Consider the following 17,192-nt stretch of genomic DNA (forward strand, 5'->3'; position numbering starts at 1 on the left):
TCATAGACCACTTAGTTCTCTTGTCAGTACTTTAGGTCATTCTCCCGGGTGGCTTCTTATGGAGGTGGTGAATAAGGGAGTGGGACCAGCCAGACAGGGAGCGAATGCAGGCAAGGGTGTGAGTGACTTCAGCCTGGTTCCTCCAGGAAATCTTGGACTGTAAATTGCACCTCACTGAGGTAAAAGAACTGGGTTTTCATATAGTAAATCTAGGGGCCTGTCAGCTCCACACCCACAGGTGCTACATATTAAAAGCAAAGTAAGAGGAGAGCCTAGAAACTGAAGGACAGTGAAGAGATGTGAGGAATCTGGCCTACTTCAATCAATGTAGTTAGGTAACCAACTGCTTGGAGAAAAGTGCTTAATGAAATACTAAGAGCAATATGAACGAAGTACTCTGAAAAAGCACAGTAAAGCAAACCGAAAGAAATGTTCTAGTGACTTTGACCTTCAGTCTCAACCAGGCTGCTTTTGCACTTTCTGGAAAGCAGTCCCCTACTCTTGATGTTCATTTTCCTCAAAGCTATTTGAGACAAAGTCACAGGGTCTCAAAGACAATGTTTATTTTAACACATAAAATTTGCACCTAGCACCACTGCCTATGAATACCAGGTTACTACTTTGGATGGCATGATTAAATCCTTCACAGATTAGGCTAAGTGAGCAGATGATTATCATGACAAAAATGGAGAAAACAGTTTAAAAATCATTTGATAAATTGTATAGAACTACATTTCAAGTTATTTTAAAAATCTTTCATTGTTTCACATAAACAAATTAACTTAATAACAGTATTTTAAAAACCAGATGTTCCTGGAAGTTATACACAAGTAAAACTGTACAAACCACATAAATGCATGAGTCTGAAACTAGGCTTCCTATTCTTATCCTCCCCAATGAGAAGTATGAAGATATCTTAGTTTTTCATTTACTACTGAAAGCATTCACACACGATGGCGGAGGACAAGAACAAAAGTCTGGCAACTACCTATACCGAAGATGAAGCAAGACAATGCTACTGTACCAGTCTGTAAAGGTAAAGTCACCTTTTAAATTTATCTTCAAGAACAAGCTCAAATTTACTGGTGTGAATTTAAAACATTAGAAAATAGATCAATTTATCTCTAGTTTCTTGAAGTATGCTAAGCGGATCATGCTGCCTTATTATTTATTCATTCTGGCAGACCATAGGCTACCATTGCTACCTAGTTTATTTGAGTGACCAATCCCACTGTTTCTTATAAGCAGAACTTGATGCTGAGGCTAAGTAAATCTAAGTTGGCACTCGGGCGCACCACAGGCAAGGCAGTCATTTCATAATGCAGGCAGCACATGTGGTTGGCATCCATCTATCGGATCTCTAAGGACATGCTGAAAAGTCTGTAAACAGAGTCTTCCCATGCTGCATTCCCATGCTCCATTCCCATCTCCAGCTCTCCCAGACTGTGAGAAGCTTGGGTAAGATGGCTAAAGGTTTCATAGTGGCAATTTCTATGAGGAAAAAAAATGGAAGTGAACAACCATGTATAATGTATGAAGATGGGTCTTAGTTGACACCTAAAACACAAACATCTGAAGGAAAAAACAGATATGTTGGACATCATCAAAATGAAAATCCCTTGGTGGTAAAGAGAGTAAGGAGTGAAAACTATCAAACGACATTGCACGTATATAGGGAGACAGGGAGAACCAGTCAAATCCACTTAATATACACTAATTAAAAAGTTAAAAACAATCAGATATCCAAGTTCTATTTAAAAATTAAAAACCTTACAAAATAAAATGTTCATATTTATAATCCAACTCAAGAAGCTGGGATCTAGAGGATCCCAGTTATTTAAGCCAGTCAGTTTGGGAGCCTCCATCTCCAATTAACCATCAAAAGTGAAAACTCAAGGAAGTGTATGTACATTATACATTTGGCACCTAGTATCCAGAATATGTAAAGACTCTTAGAATAGAAAAATAAAAATTAAAAAATAAAAACCCTCGAGGGCTGGTAATATAGCCTAGTGGTAGAGTGCTTGCCTTGTATACATGAAGCCCTAAGTTCAATTCCTAAGCACCATATATATAGAAAAGGCCAAGTGGCGCTGTGGCTCAAGTTGGCAGAGTGCTTCAGCACAAAGAAGCCAGGGGCAGTGCTCAGGCCCTGAGTTCAAGCCCCAGGACTGGCAAAAAAACAACAACAGCAAAACAAAACCAAACCCTTGATTTGAAAATGGGGCAAGTATTTCTCTAGGGACACAAAAAGAAACTCAGTTATCATTAAGCCATTAAGGAAATGAAAATAAAAACCATAATAAGATTCTATTTCATGCTTACTAAGATGGTTATAGTCATCTATGATAGGCAGCAACAAGTGTTAGGATGTGGAGAAAATGTAACTCTTATATACTGCTGGTGGGATGTAAAATGGAATAATGGCTTTAGAACAGGTTCCTAATTCCTCAAAATAGTTATACAGAGGTGCCACAGAACATAACAGTACCACTCTAGGTATATACCTGAGATTTGAAAAAAAAAAATGCACACACACACACACACACACACACACACACACACACAAATGCACATGAACATTCACAACAACATCATTCATCACAGCCCCAAATTAAGCAAGTGAAATGCTACCAACTGATGATGGGATGGCTAAGAAGTATGTAAGCAAACAAAGGAATATTATTCAGACATAGGAGGAAAGTGTTAAAAGTATGCCAAAACATGGATAAACCTTGACAATACTATGCTGAGTGATAGTAGCTAGACACAAAAGAGACATAATATGTGACTATATTTATATGATGTGCGAATAGAACAATGCCTAGAAACAGATTTGTGACAGTCAGGAAGAAATAAGGAATCAGGACTATCAGGCACAGGGTTTCTTTTGGGGTGATAAAAATGTTTAAAATTAGAAACCAGTGAGGCTGGGAATGTGGCCTAGTGGCAGAGTTCTTGCCTAGTACACATGAAGCCCTAGGTTCAATTCCTCAGCACCACACATGTACAGAAAAAGCCAGAAGTGGCGCTGTGGCTCAAGTGGTAGAGTACTAGCCCTGAGCAAAAAGAAGCCAGGAACAGTGCTCAGGCACTGAGTTCAAGCCCCAGGACTAGCAAAATAAATAAATAAAAATTAGAAATCAGTAATAGTTTGTGCAACTCTGTATGGATACTAAAAAACACTAAGTTGTACATTTTAAAAGGGTAAATTTTATGCTATGTGACTCATACCAGTTTAAAAGAGGATTTATTTGGGGATGGGGCAACCTTTATATTCAGGAACACGAAATCTCTGTGCATCACAAAAACACCTACTTTAAAATTAGTTCCAGAACTAATTGATCGGGTCAATCTGCAATCCTCCAGATCTCAGCTCCCTCAGGATTACAAGCATGAGCACCCCTACTTTAAAATTAGTTTCAGATAAAACTCAATTCCTTAAAGCACTAGTATTTTTCTTTTTCTTTGTATCTCCAGCAGCATACCATATAAATGTTAACTGAATCACTAATCCCATCCCTCTACTTAGAATTAGTCCTAACACTTTTTTGGTCCCCAAAACTGTCACATTTGCTTTTAGCTAGAACACATGTAATTAGAAAACTTGCATTAACAAATTCAATCAGAGTCAAAATAATAGTGGGGTTACTAAATTTTAATTCATTAATTCATGATGTCATAAAGCTTTATACAGGTCATGTTTACAAAAAGTGTTGGAAATACAAAATAGATATCATCCCTTCTACTGGGTCAAATTCTAGATGCACAGGTGCAACCTGAATAAATGTGGTTGATGTGCCATGAAAAGGATGCAACCAAAAAAAGGAAACATAAAAGATTCTAAACTGAGAGAGAGCAAGAGAAAGAGTAACACTGTCCAAAAACACTCACCACCTGACTTACATAACTATACATCACCTGTAAAATAACAATTAAAAAGGAAAAATAAATTCTACTTATTTTTGAGTATTTCCTTTATGGAACAATTTGCATGCAGCTTACATTTTTCTTTAAAAACAACAATAACAAAACCAAGACAAACAAAAAACCCTAAAACTAAAATGACTAGAGAAAGTTCAAAGGTTACAACTAGTCTTAGGACCCATCACCTGTTTGAAGGTAATGTCCAAAGCTGTGGTCTGGATTGTGTCCTAAAGGCCAATGTGTTAAAGGCTTGGTTCGGTCCCCAGGGCAAGGAGATGCTTTGGTAGTTGATGCAGACTTACAGAGATGAAGTCTAGCAGGTGTCTGAAGTGATGAGGGATGTGCCTTGAGAGTGGTAGTTGGACTCTTCCCCAACTTTCCCCTCTACTTCATTTTCGGCCACGAGGTAAATAGATTTCCTCTGCCATATGCACATGACCCACAATAATTTATAGTCGGTAAAAAAAAAAAAAAAAAAAAAACCTTTCTAAAAGCCTGGCAGGCTGAGTGCTGTGGCTCACATCTGTAATCCTAGCTACTCAGAAGGTTGAGATCCAGAGGACCAAAATTCAAAGGCAAATCAGGCAAAAAGCCCCTAAGACGCCATCTCCAAAATAACCAGCTAAAAGCTGGGATGAGTCAAGTAGGAGGTCCTAAGTTCAATCAAGCCCTAGGATCATCACCAAGAAAGAAAAAAGGCTGGGCTGGAGATTTAACTCAGTGATAGAATGTTTACCTAGTATGCTCAGGACTCTGGGTTCTATCCCTAGCATCACAGAAACCACCAAACCTACCTTTATTTCCTTTCAGACAGTACTTTGCTATGTAGCCCAGGCTGGCCTGAAACCTATCTTCTTGTTTCAACCTTCTAAATGCTGCAATCAGGGGGTGTGTAATACCATGGCCTGCTGCCTTATTTTACAGCAAGAACCCAAGGGTAGGCAGATGAAGTTATCTTAGTGCTATGTGTCAGTGTCTGGTGAATCATCAGAGCTTTTTAACTACATCGAGATAAAGGCCTGGACCATGCCTAAGCCCAGTGACAGTAACTAGATGATGAAATCTCAAAGAGGATGAAAAACTGAGTATACTTACCAATTTTTTCTTTCTGATGTAGATAATGTGAATATCTTCACTTCGATATTCTTCATCATGTTTTTCCAAAGGAATTTTTTCAAAGTCAAAGTCTAGCTGAAGAAGCTACAAGTTTAAAAGAGATATACATCAAACTCATTAGTACAAACTGGCTGTGGTGGCAAAGTCAGGATTGTGATTGCTGCTGGAGGAGTGCTGACTGGCAAGAAGCTATGTGGAAACTTTGTGAGGTCTTGAGTATGTTCTGTATCTTTATGTTGGGTAATAGTTGGAGGGGAGCACATGATAAACTAAACTGTACACTTTATACCTAAGTATATCTTATATCTATTTTACTTCAACAAAAATACTATACAAATTTCAATTACAATTTCAAAAGTCTGCTAACATGCTTCGTTATTTTAGAGAAATATTATCTGAGGAAGTCTTGTAAACGCGTTTGTCTTAAGAGGTTTTTGTAATCTCCAAGTAGTTGAACAAAGGAGTTTCAATTCAACAGTCGGTTTATAAGTACAATGCATCTTGATCAATGTCATCCGTATAACTGCTTTTTCAATAAACTGAAGTTGTCTTTTAGACAGATGCATCCTCAAGGAGTGAGTCACGTGTAACATTTCCCCTGGGGGAAGAGGGTGAAAGAAACCTAAGATGGTATATACTCCTTTACAACTTCCTGTGAGTCTACATGTTTAAAAAGGATGCTGAAAAATTGTAAGGTCAGAGGTTTTATTAAAACCACAGAAATGGGGCTGGGGATATAGCCTAGTGGCAAGAGTGCCTGCCTCGGATACACGAGGCCCTAGGTTCGATTCCCCAGCACCACATATACAGAAAACGGCCAGAAGCGGCGCTGTGGCTCAAGTGGCAGAGTGCTAGCCTTGAGCGGGAAGAAGCCAGGGACAGTGCTCAGGCCCTGAGTCCAAGGCCCAGGACTGGCCAAAAAAAAAAAAAAACCACAGAAGTGGAAGTTATCACTGCCACATTTTATTGCATATTCTCCAAAAGTAATGCATATATACATATATGCCACTGACAGGTTAGAGATGCCAGTACTGTTAATAAAGAAACATTGAAAAGTTTCTTAGAAAAGCCAAGTGTCATTATTTGGCATTTTTCTGTAGACACAATATCACCAAATTGGAAAAGAAAGAGAAAGGATTTAGAAAGAGCAAAATGGAGGAGGCTATATAGCATGATTGGGGAAAGATCCTCTCTTCAGGTTCCAACAGAATGTTTCCCACTCCAAATTACCCGAAATACTACAACAATCACACCTTGCCTCTCTGAGGAGTAATCACCCCAAAGATAGACCTACTAGAGTACTTACCTCAAAATATTTTTTCTCAATTTCTGGATTTTTTCCCATTGTACGCTGTTCATAACAACATATAATACAAGTTTCAGATCCACTGAGATCTTTTAGAGTTTTCAGCAATGGCTCCAAAGACTATTCAAAAAAGAAATGTCTTTTTAAAATTTATGACAAAAAAAAGCTAATCTAAAAGGGGCTTAGAATTGTAGAAGGATTAACTCCCCTACAAGCTCTCCATCTTTAATCAATCCAATAAAGCACACATTAAGTTCTATAACTAGTGGCTGGTAAGTGCTTAACTAATCAACTATTATCTTGATTTGCTTCTACAAAAAGGATTTAAGTGACTGCATTTTGACATTCCCATGAAAAAAACAGTACAAGACACTGTGCTCACACCAAAAAAAGAAAGTTTAACTTCATTTAGCATAGAATTTAAACAATCAAGGATTTATCCTACAAAAGTTTGATCCTAATTTGAATGTGGGTTGGCCCAATACTCATTTTAGAACGTTATGACCACAGTACTTACGTAAACTGTTAAAGAAAAATCATTCCATGAGTCTAACAAATCTTGCCACAGAAGAATCCATTCTTTACAATGCATCTTAATTCTCCATATCATACCTTAACAATGTGTTAACATGTTCATTATGCACAATTAAGGGGGGGGAGTGATTTTAGCTTTTCATAACATATCCAACTAGTAAAATATTTTATTTTTGGCAGTACTGGGGACTCAATGTAAAATTCTTTTAAATGTTTACAGAAGCCACTAGTCAAATGAACATAACTTTTCACAACATGATTTGCAGGACTAAACGGTAATCACAAGTGGTTGCCAGTGACTTTTATCTTCTCTTTACTACTTCATTAACTGTAAGGACAGGACAACTGAACTAAAAGATGTTAAATGTGCAGAAATGTGTGCTTGAGAATACAGGGAATACGGTTCATCTACCAAAGGAACTTCTCCCATTGAACACTCACCTCTTCGTAGTATATGCAGTCAGCCATCAGTATGTAGTCTGGTGGAGGAAAGTCTTCTATTTCTTCCCCCCTTAAAAATGTCAAACAACTATCTTTAACTGTTGCTTTAACAATTTAAAACGCTTGCTTTATAAACAAGAAGCAGTAAGTCGCGTATGTATTATTAGCCCACGCTTTTAGTGAAAGACAATTTAAAACAAACTACGCATCATTATCTTAAAACAAGCTGAAAGGCCATACAAACCATTTCAGTACCTTGGCTTGAACAGAACCAGTGACAAGATGCTTGTTCATTTTAATATTCATCTTCAGCAAGTCTTGCAATTCCTCAAGATCGGTGACCACCACATCTGCCCTATAAAATAACCTTGAATGAAGTGCCGCCACAGAGGCTTGGGGAGAAGCTGGTGTCGGGAGTCCTCCCGCAGCTCTTACCCGAGGGTGGCGGCCATGAGTCCCACGGCCCCGGTGCCGGAGCCCAGCTCCAGCACCGACCGTCGGCTCAGTGCGTGGGTCCCCTCGCTAGAAAACGCGGGCGTTTCCAGGTATTTAGAAAGGACAATGGCAGCATCCCATACAACGCAACCCACGCCTCCGGAGCCATACTGCTGCAGCCGTAGCACTGTCCCATCCCGTTTCTCCAGAACTCGCACAAAACTCCGCAGCGGATCTTCGACCGAAGGCTCCGGAGCAGCCGCCATAGCGGGCCACGACGTGACGTTGAGTGCGCGGTGACGTCACTTCCTAAAGGCGGAGCTGGCACCAGCAGCGCCTGTGCGTGCTTGCCAGAGGTAACAAAGCCTGGAAGGCAAATAACCCAGGGCCACCCAAGAACTTCCCATTCCTCAACTAACAGGCGGTTTAAATTACTTTTCAGACACATCTAATGCTAAGACCTGCGCTTTATAAACAGAGCAAACCTCGTTAATGGCCATAAGTTCTAGTGGTTTCCCCAAAGCTATCAAAAGGAATCCTCCACAATAAAGTTTCTTAGTGTGTTTCTTGAAAGCATAGGTTTCAGCCATCCCAGAGGACCATATGGAGATAATCACAGGCAGGAGAAGAAGGTTCATAAGGAAGTTTATTAGTGGGGCCGTAGTTCCCACAGGAGAGGGAGCTACTTGGCATCTGCCCCTTATCCAGGTGGCAGCTTCACTCTCTCTGGGGGTAAAGGGGAAGTAGTTATGTAGTGAGGAGTGGCTCATTAGGTACGGGTGGATCTGGGGGCTAGTGGGAGGAGCTGAGGACCTGAGGCTAGGGAAATGCTAACATTTCTAGTTTTTGGTATAAATGTATTAAAGTGTTTGCTGAGTGCTTGCCTAGCATGCATGAAGCCCTGGGATCGACTCCTCAGCACCACATACACAGAAAAAGCAGTAAGTGGCTCAAGGGGTAGAGTGCTAGCCTTAAGCACAAAAGTTCAGGAACAGTGCCAAGCCCAGGACTGGCCAAGAAAAGAAAAGAAAGGAAAAAAAAAAAGAAAAAGATTGCTGAGAACCCACCACATGGGTAACAGTGAAAGTCAACCCTTTACATCACAAATTTGTGACGTAGCTCAAACTGCATAAAATATTGAAAATAATGGATGTATGCATATACATTTCTCTTCAGGACATAATCTCCCCTTGTTTCTTATAATAAAAACACTTTTTAAAACCTTTGAAAAATTAAGACTGAGGTGATTTATTAATCTTGTTAAGAACTCTGATACAAAGCACAGTAAAAGGCCACAGACCAGTAAATAAACAACGTGGCTTTTGGCTACTTTACAACGGCTGCTACTGCACTATTAGCATAACACTCTCATCACTTTGAATGAAATGGTCCAAATAGCTAACGTTTTACTCACTTCGCTGTTTAAAAAGTTTAATAAAGCTTAAACTACCTGCTGGTTTAAATATTACCAATCTAGCAAAATATTTTTAAAAAAATTTCAGTTAACATGAGATTTAGAGAAACATTGCTAAATTTTGAAGGCAATTCAATTGGTTTCTATGCCACAAGAGACTTCTGTTTTGAATTTATGAATTAGTAAAGTAGCAGATTGTATTATAGGCCTCAAGTCACTTAAATTTACATAGGTTATTAGCATTATCTTTAAATATACAATATAAACAAAACTGTACATACATGGCATATTAACTTTGTTTTCCAAAACAATATGCGATTCATTAGCTAAAGTCAACATACTCTGCAAAAACAAAAGGCACATCTGAATGAGATACATGCCCATTTGTTCCTTTATAATTGTATTATGAAGCCTTTGTTTACATTTTGACAAAGTAATAAACTCAGTTCATTCTTTTAATTCCATTCTACTTTTCATTTTTGTCTTCAGCAGCAAATACTGGCATTTAAGACATGGCATTAAAGAGTTTTAAGAACAGTGGGTGTTATTCACAATTCTCCTAGATGTAAAAACTAGAAGTAAAAACTGGAAGATGGTCAAAGAGGTCTAAAAACTGTAATACACCACAATACACCCTCTAAATTTGTGTAAATTCATTGCCTTAAAAAGGCATCTATTACTCAAACTTGAAAAATTCCATAAAAGCACTATCCCCTTTCAGTGCAATCAAAATCACTTTAAGCCATATTTTAGCAGAGTCTACAGTGCAAATATAAATTCATTTTACTGGCCTTCTGGCAGCACTGAGGATCCAAGACAGGGCAATGCTACTGATCACCTGAGGATAATGGCGAAGGACTTTTGTAATTGTTTTTCCCAATTCTTAAAAGCTTATTTGACCAGTAGCATTTTTGTAAGAGCATTATTTGTAAAAAGTACTAAAATACTATGCATTTTTGAATAATTTAAAAAAAACTTTACAAATACTATTCCAGTGTCAATGACTATACATGACAAAGGTCATTGAGGACTTTCTGCATTTTCTAGAAAAGGCAGTCTATACAACGGGGGATGTGAAAGTTCCCGCTTGTAAGTCTTTGGTGGCAGTTTTGGTAGGTGAGGGCTTGAATTCTGCCTTGGTGGAACGGGGGGAGCTGGAGGATGAACAAGATTGTTGTTACTAGAACTGAGCCCATAGCATCGGCGCGGTACTCTTGGAGAGGGTGTGCTAGGAGGAGTGCTTGGCGAATTTGGACATGTACTAACATCTCTGAACCATTCTGAGTCTCTGTGAAGATGTCCCAGTGGAGGTGGCTGAAGATTAAATGGGCAGTTTACAAAGTGTTCTGGAGGCCGAAGGGGAACAGGTGGAGGAGTGTCAGGAAGAGGGTCTCTTGGCGGTGGTGGAGGCGGACTATGCAGCTGTCCATCAAATGCACCAGTAGGAACAGGAACTCTGGGTTTTACCTTTGGAGGGGGAGGCTGTCTTGGTGGGATAGCAGGAGGGTCGTCATCAGGTTTTATAGTTCCCTTTAACAAGAAAAAAGAATTGAATTGTACTTTAATTCTGAAAAATTTGTAAGACAATTTTAAAAGACTGAAAAATTCTTCTATGTTAAATCTAGAGGTCCAAATAAATCAGTATGTTACTTCCAGTTGTAATTAAGGCCCCAGTTTTAATAGCTGAATATACCCAATACTTCCATTGAAATCTTACAACATAAAGCTTTATCTCCAGTGAGTTACTTTGTTTCGTGCATTTCAGGTAAGTGAAACAATTATCATTATGTGGACATAAGGATATGATGTCAAGAGGATTCAATATCAAGGTCTATATACTGGGCATCTACTTCTACTTTACCCCAAGAGATTAAGAACAGATGATCCCAAACTGAGACCCAGGGACTAGCAACATCAGCACCAATAGAGAACTGGTTCAAAAGGCGACAACAAATTCAGATAAAGTTCAACAATCTGGTTTTAACAAGTTTTCTAGGTGATTTTGATGCACTCTTAAATATAGCAGCAGTATTCGGAAGTTTAAAAATCCGTAGAATACTAAAGTTCTTTCCATCTGTACCAAGAAGAAAATGGACTTCTGAGTATATGTGAGTGTACTACCTTTTTTTCTTCCTTTCAAGGTAAGGTTTTATGATGATTGAACAACTACTTAAAGTATTTTCCATATGCAACAATCTAAATGGTGAAAAATCATACAGGCTAGCCAAAATGCAACTGACAAACTGAAAGTATAGTTTTGAGTATTAACAACTTTGAAAGGCAAATGTAGGTCTTGTTGACTACCTTGGAGTTTGAAGAATCATGATCAAACTTTTTTCGAGGAGGCAGAGGAGGAGGAATAAGTGGTTCTTCACTTAGTTTGTGTAAACTACCACATGAACTGAAGAAAGACTCTGGAGGAGGAAAAGATTAATCATAATTCACAGTGCAATTATGACAAAGCTTCATCACAACTTATGATCACTTCTGCCATGGTATTTGTCAGACTGTATTATCTGTTATACAGCTGGTTGTTGGTGTATCTATCCTCTCCACAAAACTGTGTGTGTATTTTTGTATCCCTGGTATTGACAACAGTGCCTGGCACATAGTATGTTGACTAAATGAAGTCAGACTATTCAGTCAAGTTTAGAAATAAAATTCTGCTCTTCCAAAAGCTCTTTTAAACAAAACTTAAGGAATACAAAAGCATATTTGAGTGAGTGTGTGTGTGTGTGTGTATAGTAACTTCCAAAGAAAAACCAAATGTTAAACAAAACTTAAAAAGATCAGTAAGCTAGACAAAGAATAAGAACTTTTCATCTTGATGTGTTTCTTTTGTCTTTTTCATATGATTTTCTAAAAAATCTGCAACTATGATCCATAAAAATATAGTTCATGTCTCCATGCACACATTTATTATAAAGGCATAATATGTTTTGTTTCTCATTATACCAAAACAGGGTTGGGGTTCACAGGATTTAAGAAGGGAAACAAGTTGACAAATTTAATTTTAAACTTACCAAAAGTATGGGACATCCAAACTGAGAAGGATTTTTTTCCCTAAAACCACTAGGATAGTTTTATTTTTGTCACTGACAACATGCACAGCACTTTACCTGTGTAATTATTTTATTTGGCTTCTTAAATATTACTTAAATGTGCATCTGAAATGTTTATATTTAAGAAATAAGATACACTGAAGAAATCCTCTCTAAACATACTCCCTTTTCAATGTGCTTTCTAGTTTTGTTTCATTCATAAACAAAAGTATCATTTTTTATGATCTAGAAATTACAAAACACAGAAATTTTATAGTTTGAGGGCTACATATGTGGCTTAAGTGATGCAACAGGTAAGGCACAAGGCCCTCAGGCACACAATAACACTTGTCATGTAAATAAGTTTTATTTTCTCTCAAGAGCACTTTCCTACTGGAATAGTTTTCAGAACACTTCAACTGGCTGCAGTAGTATTATAGGATTATTTACTGGACTATTCCTATAATGTCAATTTTCTATCGAAGCTACTTGCGAGTGTGTGTGTCTGTGTGTGTGTGTGTGTGTGTGTGTGGACTATTCCTATAATGTCAATTTTCTATCGAAGCTACTTGCGAGTGAGAGAGTGTGTGTGTGTGTGTGTGTGTGTGTGTGTGTGTGTGTGTGTGTGTGTGTGTACCAGGTCTGGGGCTTGAACTCAGGGCCTGGTCCCTGAACTTATTTTGCTCAAGTCTTAACACTCTACCATTCAAGCCACAGCTCCACTTCTGGCTTTCTTTATGGTTAATTGGAGATAAAACATTTCACAGACTTTTTGCCCAGGCTGGCTTTGAGCCATGATTTTCAGTTCTCAGCTTCCTAAGTAACTAGGATTACAGCTGTGAGCCAGCACTTAAAAAATCATTCACTCCATGTTATGGAAACGGGTTGTTATATCACTGTTGTAACTACTTTCAACGTGCTATGTGTAACCGTAGCTTCTATTATTGATGATCTTCTTGTATCCCCTTCCTGTGGTGTACCTACACTATCTCTGTATCTTATCTGAATACAATGGAAACCGTGTATACTGGTATTAGAACCAGGAAACTGAAAGGGAATACCAAAATCGAGACACAGGGTAAAAAAGACAAACGACTACAAAAGCAATACTTGCAAAACTGTTTGGTGTAAATGAGCTGAACAACTCATGGGGGGAAAGGGGAAAGGGAAAGGGGGAGGGGGGAGGGGGGAAATGAGTGAGGAGGTAACAAACAGTACAAGAAATGTATCCAATGCCTAATGTATGAAACTGTAGCCTCTCTGTAAACCAGTTTGACAATAAAAATTTTAAAAAATCATTCACTCATTCATTTGTTCGTTCAATAAACACTGGATTTAGTGGTGTAATTTTTTTTTTTTTGCCAGTCCTGGGGCTTGACCTCAGGGCCTGGGCACTGTTCCTGAGCCTCTCTGTGCTCAAGGCTAGCACTCTACCACTTGAGCCACAACGCCACTTCCAGCTTTTTCTGTTCATGTGGTACTGAGGAATCGAACCTAGGGCTTCATGCAAGCTAGGAAGCACACTACCTTGAAGCCACATTCCCAGCCCAGTGGTATAATTTTTTTCCCTAGAGTATACCACCGAGCAAAACAAGCAAACTTTGTGTCCTTATGGAGTTTATATTCTGGCTTGAGAGGGAATAAATAAGTAAAGGTGTAATAGCTACAAATTATAAGAGAAATACTCAGTAGGAAAGGGGTGTGGAAAGAAGTGGGAGAGGAATAATTTTAAATAGTGATTAGAGACGACCTTACTAAGGCTAACACCAACAAAAGCTTCATCCAGGAGGCAAGGAGGCAACCCATAAGCTATAAGATCACAGGGCATTATATGCAGAAGGAATGACAAAAGAGAAGCCCTGGCAATGTGTCTTTGTGTTCTGGAAGAAGATCAGCTAGAGCACTGAGTGAAGCAGCAGAGACTAGTAGATGTGGTATGACAGATCAAGGAAGGACAACCCATGTAGAGTCTTGTGGGAATTTGTAGTGTGTTGGAAGAATTCTGGCTTTTATTCTGAGTGAAATAAAAAGCATTTTAAGCAGACTAGTCAACTTAGATCTTAAAAGACTAGGTCTGCTGCTGTATTGAAAACATACTAACATAGGAAAAATAAGAAATTAGAATGCTAGTGTACTCAACAAGGTAAGAAATTACAGTGTCTCGACCAAGGTTGTAGCAATGGAGATGGTAAAAGATGAGTAAGATTCCTCATATATTTTGAGGGTAATCAAGGTTTATTAATGAGTTGCACTGAGTTAGAGGCAATTGAAAGAAGAGATACCACTAATGTTTTGACCTAAGTAATGGAACAGATGTTATTAGACTTAAAATGATGAGACAATGGAAGGAATAACTTCGGAGGAGATGATAAGAAACCCTCTTTTAGGGCAGGGAATATGGCCTAGTGGCAAGAGTGCTTGACTTGTATACATGAAGCCATGGGTTCGATTCCCCAGCACCACATACATAGAAAACCACCAGAAGTGGCGCTGTGGCTCAAGTGGCAGAGTGCTATCCTTGAGCAAAGAGAAGCCAGGGACAGTGCTCAGGCCCTGAGTCCAAGGCCCAGGACTGGCAAAAAAAAAAAAAAGAAAAAAAAAAGAAACCCTCTTTTGAAAATGTTAAATTTAATATTCCTACCAGATATATACATGGAAATACCAAGAAAGTCACTAAATAGGATTCTAGAGGCCAGAAGAGAGGTTCTGGCTAGAGATATGAACTTGAGAATTATCATCACATACTGGTATGATACGGAATGAGCCCATAAGTAAGAAGAAAAGTGGTTGAGGGGAATGATTTCTAGAACTTTCCAAAGTTAATGGGTTGGTGGAAGAACTAGCATGAGAGATCAAGGAGTTACAAGTGAAGTAAAAGTAAATGACTCTCTACCAAAATAAGGGCCTATAATCAATAAAGAAAGCAAGGAACCCCCAGAACACAAAGATTCAAAACAGGTAGGAGGTAGAATATCTAGGATAACAACAACAACAAAAAAGTTCTAGGATGATAGCAGAGGTCAAAGGCTGACACCAACTAGTCTAGACTATAGCACCAAGAAGGCATCAGGAAGTTAGTTTCCAGGTTAAAAGGAAAACAAAACAAAACAAAAAATCTGATAACTGACTTGACCTTACAGAAAATTGTTACATAAGGTATGGGAAATCTGAGCAATAGTACAGAAAGAGTGAGCAATAGGTGGCACATCAACCAACCAAAACATTACTCCAGTAATTATTAACTCCAGGAAATAAGAGTTTTATAAGAAAGAAGTATAGCTAGGTGCTGGCAGTTCACATTTACAATTCTAGCTACTCAGGAGGCTGAAATCTGAGGACTGAGGTTTGAAGTCAGCTGGAAGAGACAAATTTGAGACTCTTATCTCCAATTAACCAGCAAAAACCTATAACTGGAGGGATGATTCAAGTGGTAAAGCACCATCTTGAAAAGGCCTAGCACGCGCTGGGAGCCAAATTAAGCCCAATATGATACCATAAAAAAGTGAAGGAAAGAAGTTTAAAGTATACCATACATTATACCCAACTTAGCAGTGAATATAGTTCTTGTTCTCAATATGACAGTATAAAAACGTAACATTCTCATTGCTATCATAGGAAATCAGTAAACACTGCCTAAAAGTGATGACTCAGAAAACAGAACAATATAGACGCATCATTTAGCAATGTGAAAATATCACTGGAGATCAAAAAGAAAATAGGAGATGGAGTTAATTTCATTTAGAATATTTTATCACTATTTTACTTTTCTTATGATTGGGATTCTTACTACCATGTGACTTATACACATCTTACTATATGAGCAAAGGTCCTCTGAATTATTCCTAATGTTGCTGTGTACCCTTTTGCTTATTTTATACAAATGACCACAGTAAGTTAACAGAAATTTAGATATTAAATTATGAAATAACTAAGAACAGGAGTGAAGTGGGGAGGAAGTGAAAGAGGAAGGGAATGAGGAGTAAAGGGAAACAAAAAAAATTCCTTTCTTATTCTTTAAACATTGCTAAGCCCAAACCATTCAAATACAAATTTAACCAACCAGCTTATTATTATTCTCATTAGAATCTATTTATATTCTTACTTACTTGAGTGTGGCAAGAGCACTGGAGCAAAGATGCTATTGCTGCCTATTGAATGAGAAAGAAAAAATTGCAAAGGAGGTAATAAGTATGTTTTTTTCTTAATGTTTGCAGAATAACATGTAATATACATACAATGTAAAATACCACTTTCTTTTTGCCATGCTAGCTTTTTTTCACTGTACTTAGAATGTTTAGCATATGTGATCCCCTCTATATATAGTCCCTTTTAATTTCTCTCATAGAACTAAGGTAATTATTTTCTAATTCATTATCTACTGCTCCCTTTTAAATGATAGTGGGGCCTAAAAAGTAATAATCTTTGTTGACTAAATTTTAAAAATAGTATGTATAAGCAATGCACAAATGATACTTTACTCTCCTGTGTTAAGCATTATTTTTGCACTTAGGTATCTCTTTTCACACTAGATTACAAAGGATTCTATAGTTTCCTAGTTTAAAACATGAGAATTATCTTAAACACAAAATTTCTTTCTTAGCAAATGGTTTGCATCAAATACTTACCACATGAACTATTGAGATCCACATCTAAAAACACACTCAGGTCTGAAGAAGCAGACACTGGTGGAGTAGATGGCGTATTTGGAGATGTTGGTGCTGACACTGTTGATTCAAGCTCAGTTTCAGCAATCCGACTAAAGCTTATCTTATATGGTTCTCTTTCTAATGGTGTTGGATGACCTCGTAAAGTGCCTGAGGTAGAGCCATGTCGACCTGTATTAGGCCTTATTCCAGGAGATTTTAAGGAGAAGGTTGATTTCCTAGGCTAAGAAAATAAAGATACTTAATATTACTAATTTGTATGTACTTTGTTTTTAATGACTTGGAGAGCTACCTTATTAATTCTCAAGCATATA

The 17,192-nt window shown here is 38.1% G+C and overlaps 2 protein-coding genes across 4 annotated transcripts in view; both read right to left on the reverse strand.

Annotated features, from left to right (window-relative positions):
- Positions 1-541: 541 nt before the first annotated feature.
- Positions 542-8,297, reverse strand: Vcpkmt (valosin containing protein lysine methyltransferase). Its single transcript, XM_048362294.1, has 6 exons — positions 7,760-8,297; positions 7,569-7,679; positions 7,325-7,394; positions 6,350-6,469; positions 5,023-5,127; positions 542-1,491 (listed from the first exon to the last, which is right to left on the reverse strand). The coding sequence occupies exons 1-6, from the start codon at positions 8,023-8,025 to the stop codon at positions 1,477-1,479; spliced, it is 687 nt and encodes a 228-aa protein (XP_048218251.1). The 5' UTR covers positions 8,026-8,297; the 3' UTR covers positions 542-1,476.
- Positions 8,298-8,982: 685 nt separating this feature from the next.
- Positions 8,983-17,192, reverse strand: part of Sos2 (SOS Ras/Rho guanine nucleotide exchange factor 2) — a 70,836-nt gene continuing 62,626 nt past the window's right edge. For all 3 annotated transcript variants that reach the window (XM_048362616.1, XM_048362617.1, XM_048362618.1), the window contains exons 20-23: positions 16,840-17,101; positions 16,321-16,362; positions 11,478-11,587; positions 8,983-10,703 (exon numbers count right to left, since the gene is read on the reverse strand). In XM_048362616.1, coding sequence (XP_048218573.1) covers positions 10,194-10,703; positions 11,478-11,587; positions 16,321-16,362; positions 16,840-17,101 — 924 coding nt within the window. In that variant the 3' untranslated portion in view covers positions 8,983-10,193. The remainder of the gene's footprint in view (positions 10,704-11,477; positions 11,588-16,320; positions 16,363-16,839; positions 17,102-17,192) is intronic.

The sequence above is a fragment of the Perognathus longimembris genome, chromosome 14, assembly GCF_023159225.1.
Source record: "Perognathus longimembris pacificus isolate PPM17 chromosome 14, ASM2315922v1, whole genome shotgun sequence".
Taxonomy (NCBI): domain Eukaryota; kingdom Metazoa; phylum Chordata; class Mammalia; order Rodentia; family Heteromyidae; genus Perognathus; species Perognathus longimembris.

Coding starts and splice junctions, on each gene's coding strand:
- Vcpkmt (XM_048362294.1), bottom strand. CDS start 8,025: ATGGCGGCTGCTCCGGAGCCTTCGGTCGAAGATCCGCTGCGGAGTTTT. Junction 7,395..7,568: donor CAAGCCAAGGTACTGAAATG/GTTTGTATGGCC, acceptor GACATTTTTAAG/GGGGGAAGAAATAGAAGACT. Junction 6,470..7,324: donor ACTGCATATACTACGAAGAG/GTGAGTGTTCAA, acceptor TTTTTTGAATAG/TCTTTGGAGCCATTGCTGAA.